Source organism: Ruditapes philippinarum, unplaced genomic scaffold (assembly GCF_026571515.1).
Source record: "Ruditapes philippinarum isolate M1 unplaced genomic scaffold, ASM2657151v2 ctg6789_1_1_1_1, whole genome shotgun sequence".
NCBI lineage: Eukaryota > Metazoa > Mollusca > Bivalvia > Venerida > Veneridae > Ruditapes > Ruditapes philippinarum.
This window is the reverse complement of record NW_026858882.1, coordinates 15,238-28,163: the sequence shown is the minus strand read 5'-3', so window position 1 is coordinate 28,163 and position 12,926 is coordinate 15,238. Positions and strand designations below refer to the sequence as shown.

The 12,926-nt window shown below is 30.4% G+C and overlaps 1 protein-coding gene across 1 annotated transcript in view; it reads left to right on the top strand.

The window, feature by feature from the left end:
* LOC132754564 (splicing regulatory glutamine/lysine-rich protein 1-like) overlaps nucleotides 1-12,926 on the top strand; it is a 42,764-nt gene that overhangs the window by 15,365 nt on the left and 14,473 nt on the right. Inside the window, exons 2-3 of the mRNA XM_060745211.1 lie at nucleotides 1,926-1,996; nucleotides 4,353-4,448. Of these exons, the coding sequence (XP_060601194.1) occupies nucleotides 1,926-1,996; nucleotides 4,353-4,448 (167 nt within the window). The remainder of the gene's footprint in view (nucleotides 1-1,925; nucleotides 1,997-4,352; nucleotides 4,449-12,926) is intronic.

Here is a 12,926-nt window from a genome sequence, read left to right as displayed (position 1 = left end):
GAAAAGTAACTGATAATGTTCCTGAAGATGAAAAATCAATTTATGTCATTAACTTATTTATGACAGCAATTATTTTTTTTATAACGCAAATAATGTTTGAGTGTTAAAATGATAAATATTAAAGATATTGTATACTTTATATGTGTGACCAATGTGCATTTTCAAGTAAAGGAAACATTTGAATATAGATTAAAAAACCATAACAGGTTCAAGAGTAGCATGATGACAAATGTACATCGGCGTGAAAACCAGACGCCTATTATGAAACCAGAAACGAGTATGAAATTAGGTGCTTCTCATGACTCAGAAAGATGTTATAACAAGCATAAAATTCTCAATATATGAAACGGATCTTTTCCGGACCAAGTTTATTGTAGGCACATTTTCAGTCAAGTTCAATCTATGTGAATAAATTGGGATATTGTACCTATCAGGGAAGTGTTCTAGGTGATTCCAAAGCTCTTGTCCGTTTTTTTAATCTCTTTTCAGAGTTATTGTTTGTTCATTATTAAAAACATGATGATTCGTGAAAATTGATTGAAAATCTGGTCTTTAATATTTTTATAATGTACATGGTATTCCTAGTGACTTAAAACAATCAAAAGTATTAAACATTAACAGAGAAGATTTAGCAACTACTAAATACCGTTCCTCTTTCTTAAGAATTTCAATTCACATAATCCGCAAAACAATCAGTTTTTAAATCTCTTTTAGAAAAAAAAAGCTTTTCAATGCACATGGCATTTCCTAGAACGTTAAAAGTTTAAATTGGTCTGTTTTACTGTTAGGTTTAAAGTAACTCGAGGATTTTTATTTTCTGTTATAATTACTTAGTAAATCACAGATGTAGGAAAGTAAGACAAAACAGGAAATAGGTCGACAGTTTGATGGTAGGAAATATTTTGTTTCTTCGATTTGAAGTAGAAGCAGCTACAATAACTTGATATTTTATTGTTATTTCCCGAGAGAAAAAGTGTGAAAATAAGTACTCATACATTTAATAAGATGTCAAAATATGAAATTACATAAACCTTTTTTGCATCTGTGAACCGTTATGCTACAAAATAGAATGATGCTTCTTTATGTGTTGAATGGAAAATTATTAGAATTTTGTTATGTTAACTAAACTCTCAAATCTTTGAATGCATGCTAATTGATATTTGTTACAATAAATTTTGACTCTTAAACATATTTCAAAATACATTTCCTTTATTCTTATGACTTTAGAAATTGTTTGTCTGCATATTGCATTTATTTGTACGCTAACATGAATATGACACGCACACAAAAATAAATCATGAATTTTCTTTCCTCCATCCAGGAGATCCGGGTAAAATATTAACTCTTTTTTCATCATTTAAAAAATATTTTACATTGCGTCACACACGATATGTATGGGTTAGAGTTTGTATTAAGACGACCGTAGGGAGTCTTATCGAACTCTTACCCATATAACTGCAAAATTGGCTCTTACAACTTGATATCAGATAAAAATATAGAAAGTGTTACCTCTTTTATTAAGCATAACAATGTTTTTCCCGAGCAGTCGCGTACAAACAAGGATGGGGGATCCAATTACTTAATCTGGCAAGTAAAACAATGAGTTTTTTCAACAATACCTAGGATTGTTAATGCAATTCATTCCTGTCATATGAAACAAAATAATGTTTTGCTTACTTTTTCTAGAAAATATAAACAGTCAGCAATTAATAATCGACATTTTTCTTAGAGTTAAAACGATATCAAAAAGTTACTGTGTACTCATTTGTATCTGCGAGCTGAGCTCCACGTGTATTATCTATGTAATAAATTGAATGTATCCTACGGAAGCCCATAAGTGCCATTTTGTCTTAGGACTTTTGTCTTATGACTAATGACTTATGTATTATGACTTTTGTCTTATGTATTATGACTTGACAAAAAAGGCGGCAAAAAGGCTAGTTTCATCACATGCGCCCATTTTGGTAAATCTGATAGTGAAACAGAAGACAATTTGGTAAGTGTTGAAATGTAAACAGTTATAGGCTTCCTTATACAAGCTTATTTCTCAATGTATTATTGTTTGTTTATAGCGAACACTATTTATGCTATTTATTTATAGCACATACTTGCTCCGATTCATGTATCAGCTAAAACTACAAAGATTTCATCAAGAGTACAAAATTTAGACAATTTAACAGGTAAATATTCCTGCTGTTAGTGCAAAGCACTCCTCACAGTGTTATCTCACCATATCTGTTCATTAACCTGTGCAATCACTTGAACAATATATTTTGACTTTCTTTGAGTTGAAATAGTAAGGAAATAAATAAAAATATCCAAGATTAATTAATAAGTGATTTTACTGCTTTGAGGTTTGCAAACATCATGATTTACTATGGCCACCTGTTTTTTTATGTTAGCACGCATAATGCTTGTCATAAGAATCAAATTTCAAAGATAGATAAACTTAATTCATGAGTGTAAAAGCGGAATAAGGTTCATTTCCCTAAAAAAGCATGGATTATGATACACTTGACGGCTTAATAAAGGACTGGTCCCACTTGGCAGAAACAGCGTCATTAAAGCCAGTTAGCATATATAACACGTAATGTGTGGTAAGGTGATGTGTATTTTGAGAAACAGCAATAACATTAAAGAATATTTATAGGTCTGATCATATTTTACTCAATGATTTTTTACAGCACATAAAATTTCAAAAATATCTATAATTCATCATTTAAATTTCTAGAGTTTTATCTTTAATTCAGTTTGTATATTTTGTTCTGTACTATGGTCTGTATAGAAACTATGCGAACAACAGGGAAAATATAAATCACTTTTATCTACATCTTTCAAGTTGCTGGCTAATTAACTGTAAGGTGAGATATAAAATGATGCAATGTTGACCCGGTATGAACTGATAAGTCACAACACTTGGAATAATCTAGTCATGTGTAACAAGTTTATTCAGGAGACCACTAAATGATTCAAGGAATTATTACTGATAATTTATCAAGAATAAAATAACAATATCTATTTCAAAATCATATCGAAGTAACACTTTCTGTGTCATAGGCTAATAACAATTGATAACACAACTTTATATGAGACATGTATAAATGTTATAATGTAGTACTTATAAGAATGCTACACTTTAATTTAAAACTGCCTTTAATGAGTGTTTTTAAAGCAGTTACAATAACAAAATCAATTAAAAAAAACTGACCAGCAGGATTATTGTTCTCTAGAACTGAATTGGATAACAAAAGCGAGGAATGTCAGTTTTGATTTTGAGAAACATAACATTTGAAGTAGATTTATGGAAAGATAAACATAAAGTACCTTTGTAAATATTTACAAAAAGGAAAGGTTTGGGAGAAAAAGTGTATTGGAAACCCTTGCATTTTCCCGCCATCTGTGAGATATCTCACTATACACTCAGTGACTCAGTGAAACGGCTATTATCACCTGGTATCTCACTTACGGAGAATTTGAATTTTGTAGCAAACAACAAAGCATGATTTATGTGTGAAAATGTAATTATAAAGATATATAAAAATTATTCCAAATTTCAAAATATTGTTTTGTTAATAAAAGGAATTCAACTTCCAAGCTCTTCACTGGCATGTGTATCACTGAAAAGAAAAAAATGGAAACAAAGTGATCCCCCTGAAGCATTAATCACAACAAAATTACGCGAAAATTGCAGACTCAGTTTGATTGAATCTGTACATGAGGGATAATGAATAAGTGCAACATCCCTCACGCCCCCTTGCACCGTCTTGAGCGGTACTCAATTATCCACACTTAATACTGCTGGCATCAATGATCACGAAGGGCCAGAAAAGTATACCAACACTGACGTACATTTTAGAACCATCTTGCTCTTTTATAGTTTTACTTTTCACCTCGATTCTAATTGCAAAGTTGTCTCAATATCAGGTTCTTTTTTTTAGAACACATCAGTCAAACAGTGGCTTAGTAAGGTTTTATGAATGTCCATCCACATTAATACACTGATGGTCACTCCTTTGCCTCTGTTGAACATGGTCAGGATGTTTGTCCCAAATATTTCTCGGACGAGTCCTAATATGGACCATTTCATTTCGTGAGAAAAAGTAGTTTACAGTGCCCTAAATCTTAACTCTCTAGAATTTACGTTTTCACCGCAAATTTTATGAAGATTTGCCAGGAAAATTGTTTTGATTGGTTTTCTAGGTCTTATTCCATTATTGGTCATCTGATTTATGAATGAATATTATTTGTTAGATTAAGTAACAAGATTCTTGCAAGACAGACACATTTTGATACATTTGTGAAACTTGATTCTTGCAATATTCTGTATGAAATATACATTATTTCTCCTACAGGAAAATGTGAGAAGAAAACGAATTAAGGAGCTAGTTAAAAATATAGCAGGGCAAAAAAAGAAGAAGAAACAGCTTATGATGGAAAATCCAAAAAAGGTAAAAATGAGACATTCAGTCTGTTACGTTACTCTGTTTACAATGGAAAATACAAGTATTTTTTCAAGAAACAGGTTTATGATTTATAAGTACAAATCCCTAGATACTGAATAATGATGTTTTACCAAATAAATTTTGCTTTGGTAGTTGCTGGGTCCTCCTAAAGAAGTGTGAAGAACATGTCCCATGCCTTAAACTTGCAACAAAAATAATCATTTTAGTTTAGAAAAAACAGTCTTCATATATGTACATCTATATCTGAGTCATGATTTAATATATAATAATTAAGGATTTGAATAACTCTTTAACTTTTAAAGCAGCATACTTCAAACATTCATAAAAATTCTCATGAATATTATGAAAAGAAAATATTGTTATGAACAAAGTAATAATCTACTTACAATCGTAAATTAGCAAAGGTGGTTAAATTGGCAAATATAGCCCTTTCGTTACGCGTTAGGAGAATTATGGTGATGCATACTGCAATACCAGTGATTTATCCCAACATGTAAATTATAACTTAATTCTTGAATCTCTTTACTTTTCTTAAAATCTTAGCATATTTATCTTAAGTTTGAGTGTTTTTTTTTAAACATTTTGACTCATCTGGAGGCATGCATCTTTAATGCTTAAAGTCATCTACTATGATACTTTGTGCATGTACAACTTTGTTCTTTTGTCAGTTTACGTGCCATATAATCCTTATTAATATAAAAATCAAGTTAAGTGAAATGGTTGATTCAATTGCATTAATTCAGCATAACTTATTCAAATATAAATAAATAAGAAGTTTCACACTATTGTCTTTTTTGCGTTCATTGAACGCTGCCTTAACTTGTTGATTTTGTTTATCATATTTTGTGGAGGAATGAAATATGAGAGTACCTGAATCAGTTGTATTTTGATATCACTATATATACATGCAATGATATGTAATTAATATGAAAAATAAGACAGCTTGTAGTATGTAATCATTCAAAATATTACTTTTTTCCTCTCCAAATTGAATGTTTTATGTAATGAAACTTTACTATAAATGTATATTAATATGTGAAAATACAAAGAGTACAATAAATGATAATTATTAATCTGATATTGAGGAATCTATGGTGAAAACAAGGATTTTTTTTATAATTTAAAATATGACATTTTGAAGCCAATTCTTTGTTGTTTTTTTCTAAACATGATCAATAGGTGGAAATGTAAAATCACTTAAAGAATGATCTGATACATGAAATGGTTCTACCAAATCGATAAAGATTTCTTGAAAATGACAAATAACAAATGTTTGACTTTTCATTCTTCTAAAGCATTTTTGCAATGTTTGACTACATAATATAAAAATAAACACTGTAAATAACCTACATGCAAAATCTTCTTTTATTCTATTAACAAAATAATTCGAAGCACTAAGATTCAGTTGTAGAAAACAGTTTGAACATTTATGATTATTTTGGCACAGAACCGACATGCAAATAGCAGTCAAATTTAGTATTCGCAAGTAAAATTATCACCAAGGAGATAGGGTAATAGATGAGCAAGCTGCGAGACTTCTTACTTCTTACATGTCTGTATAAATCAAATGATGCATACTTCTTAACCCGTAATACACAATACATAAGCCGTATTACATATGTCATGATACAAAATACAAAAGTCAAAATACATAAGACATAATACAAAAGTCAAAATACATAAGACATAATACAAAAGTCAAAATACATAATACAAAAGTCAAAATACATAAGACATAATACAAAAGTCAAAATACATAAGACATAATTCAAAAGTCAAAATACGTTCTGGTCTTTGTGATACATTGACAGAATGTTCATCTCTATAAATGTTTTATTTGAAAGCTGGTCGAGTGCAATAAAAATGAAGTCAAGAAGTCAAATCAAATTAAGAGCATGCAGGTGTCTGTGTGCATTAAATTTAAACATTGATATTGCCAAACAAAAGTAACACTTTTGCACAGACACTATTTAAAGTTTTCTTTTGTTTTCTATTTTACCTTAAATGTTAGAGATAACATCAGACAAGATTATTTTATAACTTGTCATTATAGTATAATAATTAATTTTCATTGTCTAAAGCAACACTTAACATTTTTTCTGTACATGTATATTATATATAACATTTTATATAGAGTAACATTTTTATATTCAAAAATACATATTTCATCACGTATTCGTAATGGAAACAATATGTTTTACGTATTTGAAACAAAAAGTTACTGAAGTACTATGCCATTATCAATATAAACAATAGACATTACATACAATTGAATGAAAGAATTGTCACTGATAACTTGCATAATACTAAAATAATGTCATTCGCTGAACTTTGATGTTAATTTGGGTGCATAAAATAGAATAATACTTCAAAGAAGTATTTAAACAATCTACAAATCTCCAATACCAATTATCCTGTAAGTTAAGTAGATATGAAGATGTTCTTGTTGACTGACTGATTAATTACTGGAGACAAAATGACATGGCACTTATTCTTATTTGTCTTGTTATTTGTATTGATTGTTTCAATTTTATGTGTTAGTTGAGTTGTAAATGCAATTGACAGGCAAATAAATTGCCAAACTGCTAGGTTCTGTATTCCTCAGTGGCCATGATATACGGGTAAAGCGATTGAAACATACATTAAGTTATGACCATTTTTATCCTTAATCACCAAACTAATTTTAGTCATGATACTTTATCATTAAAATTAAATGTAGACTACTCTACGTATATTGAAATATAATGTTGAAGCAAGTGCGAGAACGTGAGACATGTCGCACTTACAATTGGTATTTCAAGAAAGATTGACTAAAAAACGAAGCGTTCAACTGTTTATGTTTTTGTTTTTATTTATCTCAGAGGAATCATCTTATTGTCAGAATGTTTAAATATATAAAGCAAAACGGTTTGTTACTTTAGGGAAATAGTTTTGTTTAATTCAAATTCACAAAAAATACTACCTCCGCAGAGCAAAGCTCTTTGGAAGAGAAAAATATTGGTTGTTGATGACAGGTTTTGAGCCAGAAATGTTAATTTATTGTCATTTTTCTCTTTAAAAAATTGATAACGTTTATGTTATATGGTAATTTATTTGCATTACAGAATTAAGATAATCATAAGCAATTGACCAATTAGAAGAAAGCCATTTTATGCATCACGGTGCTATTTATCAAAAGAGTAGAAAAATATACATGAGCATTGGATATTTTTTTCTTAAAAATATAATCAATCAATCAATCAATCTAAAAGATGTCAAGTTATATCCTGCAATTATGTAAATTGATTTCATTATATGATCGGTGCATGGCATCAACAGAAAAACAAATTGGCACACAGCATTGACTTCTGTCGTCAGCAAAATAAGAGTGGCATAATTGACATAAAATACTATGTTCATTCCCATTGTTCATCAGCGATTCACATTTAGCCGCGTCACGACAAAACCAACATAGTGCGTTTGCGCCCAGCATAGATCCAGACCAGCCTGCACATCCACGCAGTTTGATCAAGATCCATGCTGTTCGCTATCAGTTTCTCTACTTGTAATAGGGTTGGTAAGCGAACAGCATGGATCCTGATCAGACTGCGCGGATGCGCAGGCTGGTCTGGATCCATGCTGTTCGCAAACCCATTATGTTGGTTTTGTCGTGACGAGGCTTATTTTATAATAACTAACACTAAATTTGAAATACAAGTATAAAAATACTTTTTTGATTCGGAGGCTGTGTCAGCATATATATTTATATCTTTCAAATCTGTATGCAATTTCATTAAAAACGATTTGATTTAAAACATGTTAAATTCCCTTTCAATAACTAATAAGTGCAGGAATAAAAATATAATACAATGCTATTAAATATTTGTTAAATGGAGTGACCCTCAAAGAACAACCATATTAAAAACTGGTCTTTCCCGATTTTAAAGAAAGATGTTTAAAACAAACTTTTCTATTTTGTTCGGACAGTTGGTTTTCTTTTACCTTTATTCAGTGTAATGTGTACTAAAATACAGTATGTATTTAAAAACAACAACAACAACAACAAAAACCTCAACGACACAGAGTAAAACAGACAAAGCACTGACATTGTCATGACATTTAATTTCATAATATTTACATTTAGTTAAATACTGTAATATATATGCATATACGTATATATTTTTCTCAATGGATTTTATTGAAAAATAAAATTTAAAAATTTACAGTAAAATATGTATCCATTGTTCTTCTTATTCTTGATACTGACCTGAAAAAGAATATTACGTACTAACCTATTTGTAATTAACTAAAGTATCAAAGAATTTGCCTTTTTTGTAAAAGCTGAACAGAAACTTCGACAAATCATCTCACCAGCCTCCTAAGATCAATAAAATCCTGATTAGGTACATTCAGGCAAAAGTAATTGATTAATGATTACTTTAGATGGACTTATTGTACAAACAGCTAATGCAGCTTTATGCTTTAAAGGAAACTGCAGGAAATGATACTAAAAATACGAAGATTGATCTCATTTCATCTGATGGTTAATTGAAAATGTGAATGTTTATATTGTCATACGTGTTGCTCACAAGTTACAAAATCATATGTCGTTGAATGAACTGGACTGTACATTGTTAATTTATTAATACAAGGTGTTCTCATGTAATTATAACGTTAACTTCACACATACACCTTTAACTGAGCATTGTTGTAAAGCAAGTTTGTTTCAAGGAAGAAATGCATATTTGACTGCATCAATGAGTTGTGTTGCTTTTGTTACGTATAATGAACATGCCCATGTAAAACGCTTTTTTAAGTGTGATGGGTTTGTGTTCTTGCGTCATTTATTTTCAAACAACTGCAGTTCATTAAGAAAAAATTGCATTTCACATGAATTCTTTAATTTTTCTGTATTTAATACTGAAAACAATATAACACGTTTTTTTTCATTTATATAATTATAATTATATCAAGATTACAGGAGCATAATCTCCTGAAACAAAATAATTGTGAAGCAATTAATGACTCATCGACAAGAGCTGGTTTCCAGACATGGACGTCTGAAAAACGCGCCGATCAAAAGTACAACTCGTAAATAATATATAAATTCTATTGTTTCAACTTCAATTATAGTGACTCATTTTGCGTTTCATATAATCTGCTGAATGAAGTGACTGTACCTCGGACTGGTTTCTGAAACAAATTAATAATTAAAAGGTAAATAGGGAGAAGTAAAAAAAATCCTAAGTAACTGATGCTTCAGTATGAAATACAGATTACAAGATTATGTGTTACTGGCCCAAATTTATGTTTTAATATCTGTTTTTCAATATAATTGTAGTTCTACCAAATTATTTACTTAATGTTTTCACTTTACTTTTTCTATTCGTTCATGATGAATTTAAAGTGCTCAAACTACCAGGTACAGTTGCCCTGGGTCTTCAATCAATAAAACACATTTTCTGCTGACGTTCTACTTTCAAACTCACACTTAAGCTGACTGAAAAAGTAATTTATCATTTAATTATTCACAAAACTCATTTTTAATTTTTAAACTGTAAAATCAATGCGATCTAAATGACACGGTTTATAGGCGCCAAATAAAAAATCAAATGGTTTGATTATCACAGAAACGTCTGTGTTTGATATAGCAATAAAAACAATTGTATAACCAAGTGAGATTTATCTTAATAGGCTTCAGGATCTGTGTGTTACAAAATATACGGAATGGTACGAGCAATCGGACTGCTATTATTAGTCAAAAACAGAAATAAAGCATAGGAAAGTTTTATCTAAAATATATGCTGGTTTTGGGGAACGTTTAGATACAAAGCAATCATCAATTGAGCGCAACAAAGTGACACATTGGCTTGTCGTAATTTGGACATTAAGAAGTCACCACTTTTCTTAATTTTAATTATCTTTCTTTTTTATTTAGAAAATTAATTTGATGAACAAATGATTGCATATTTAAGATGTATTTTAATACTGTCCACATTTAAGTTTGATTACTCATATTTATCGATTTTCTCTTTAAATGATTATGTATGTTAAGTATTGGAAATTCATTTAATATAAATGATAGCGCTCACCGAACATTGATTTGCCTCAGAAATTCATAATAAGGTGGCAGATGTGGTTAATCAATCAATAAAGCATTGATAGCAAATACGTTTATTGTTTACATTTCATACACGTTTTTTGACAGGAAAAACTCTAAAATCATCTATCCATATTGGATTGGTGCCAGGTTTTCTGCATTTTCTCAGGGATATCAGAGAATCAATCTATCTAACTGTCAAAAAAAGCACGATTTGTATTACAAATTATTGCTTCAATAATTTCTAAAACACTGCGTGATATTGTCTTATTTACTTTAATTTTGTCTTCGCTAATACATCTGTCTGCATGATAATCAATTATCTGGGTTTAGGAAATATTTTGTTTTGCAGTTGTTTAACAAAAACTTTTTAATATTATAGTATCTTTAGTACACAGGCACGAGTATCGGACCTGGGAAGAAAAAATATGACCAGATTGATAAAAAAAACCTGTGTTCATCTTAAAAGTGTCAATTTTAAAAAAAAAATGTAAATAATGACCCCCATTAAAAATATACTATAAGTTAAGAGAAGTCCGGAAACTCCAAATTTGAGTCTACGAGCAAGGGATTCAGTTCCCGGGCCGATGTGAAAACAATTGGCCAGACAATTAAAAAAAACTTTTATCACTATTTCACGTTTGTATTAAGCTTCAAAATGAGACCGACCCCAAGTCTCTAGCCCTTCCCGTTCATGAAATATCTATCAGGAAACGAGCGAATTCGTGCTAAAAATCCTTGGTAGACAGAATTGCGGCACAACAATTCGGTACGTAAACATAGAATAATACATGTATGTCAGCTGAGTACGGGTCAAAATCACTTGAATTTACTAAATAATATTACTAAATACATTAAGTTGGACCACTCACAACTGTCATTAGCATCTGATACACACTAGATTCGAGTTTCAAACATTTACACGGTCTTTTAATCGCTTTCTACGCCATTAGGCATCCTTGTGTGAAACGTTGCGGTTTTCGTTGCTTTGGCCAATCAGAAGACTCGTTACAAAATATCGAACAGCTGATTGACAATGGCGTAGAAAGGAATCTAAAGACCGTGGAAAGGTTTAAAACTCGAATCTCGTGTGTATCAGATGCTACTGACAGTTGTGAGTGGTCCAACTTAATGTATTTAGTAATATTATTTAGTAAATTCAAGTGATTTTGACCCGTACTCAGCTGACATACATGTATTAGTCTATGTTTACGTACCGAATTATTGTGCCGCAATTCTGTCTACCAATGATTTTTAGCACGAATTCGCTCGTTTCTTTACACTTTACAGTTTATATTTTATATTTCTTTCCTTTTTAAGATTATACAGTGGAACATCTGCAAAGCAACATCCTTTTGGAGACAAATATTTGGTTGCTGGTGGTTCCCTGTAGAGGTAAGATATGGTGGAAATATTCATGGAATAAATCATTTTGTTGTCGATGAAAGCTCTAAAGAGGGTCTCTCTTCAGAGGTTAAATTGTATCTAAAGAATAATAAAAAAAATTCCAACTGTAAAATAAGGAATCTTAACACAAATGAAAATAAAAATGAAATCAAAATTTGACATCACACTTATCATTATTTTATTGTGTAGCTATGTCATAATGTTAAAATGACACATGCAATACAGACAGTATAGAATTTATCTATAAGGGTGTAAGTAAGTGTGTCAAAACGTGACCTTGTATAATGTTTATGGTTTAGCTTGACGTCATCACTAGTTTTCACTTTTTTTCATTAAAAACATTTTGAGGTCTGAAAAATTAGGTAAATATCAATTTTACACAAGGTGAAACATCTATTCTCTATTATTAATTAGAAAGGATATTAAATGTACCTAAAAGATATTATGAAAATATGTACGCGGTAAACTAACAACAAGTTGTAAAAAGATATAATATATAAATTATCATAATATAATATGAAATTTGATTCAAAGCAGATTCTGGATACAGGTTAAGTGTACTGACATTTTTCTCCATTCTTATAATTCTCTCTCGTCGCGTGACCAATTGGTTAACGCGACGGACTAGTAATCTAAGGATTGCTGACCGCGTGGGTTCAAACCCCTGTCAAGGGACAAGCCGTTGATTCCTTGGCAAAAAAAATTATATTCATTACCTAGTACTGGTTGGTTCCAGGAACGGATTCGAGTGTGTTTTAATACGCTTATAGCTTCCAACACAATCGAACTAAAACAAATTTGTATAAACTAAAACAAAAGGAAAAAATCTTATTAATTGATTGTAACATGCAGATGAAAAAATACATTTTCAAGGGAATAGTATACTAGTATTGTTTTCAAGTATATACTCAATTGGAGGCAAGAAAGTAGAGCTCTTATTATTATATATCAGAAGGTACATACTTGTAAGACAGTTT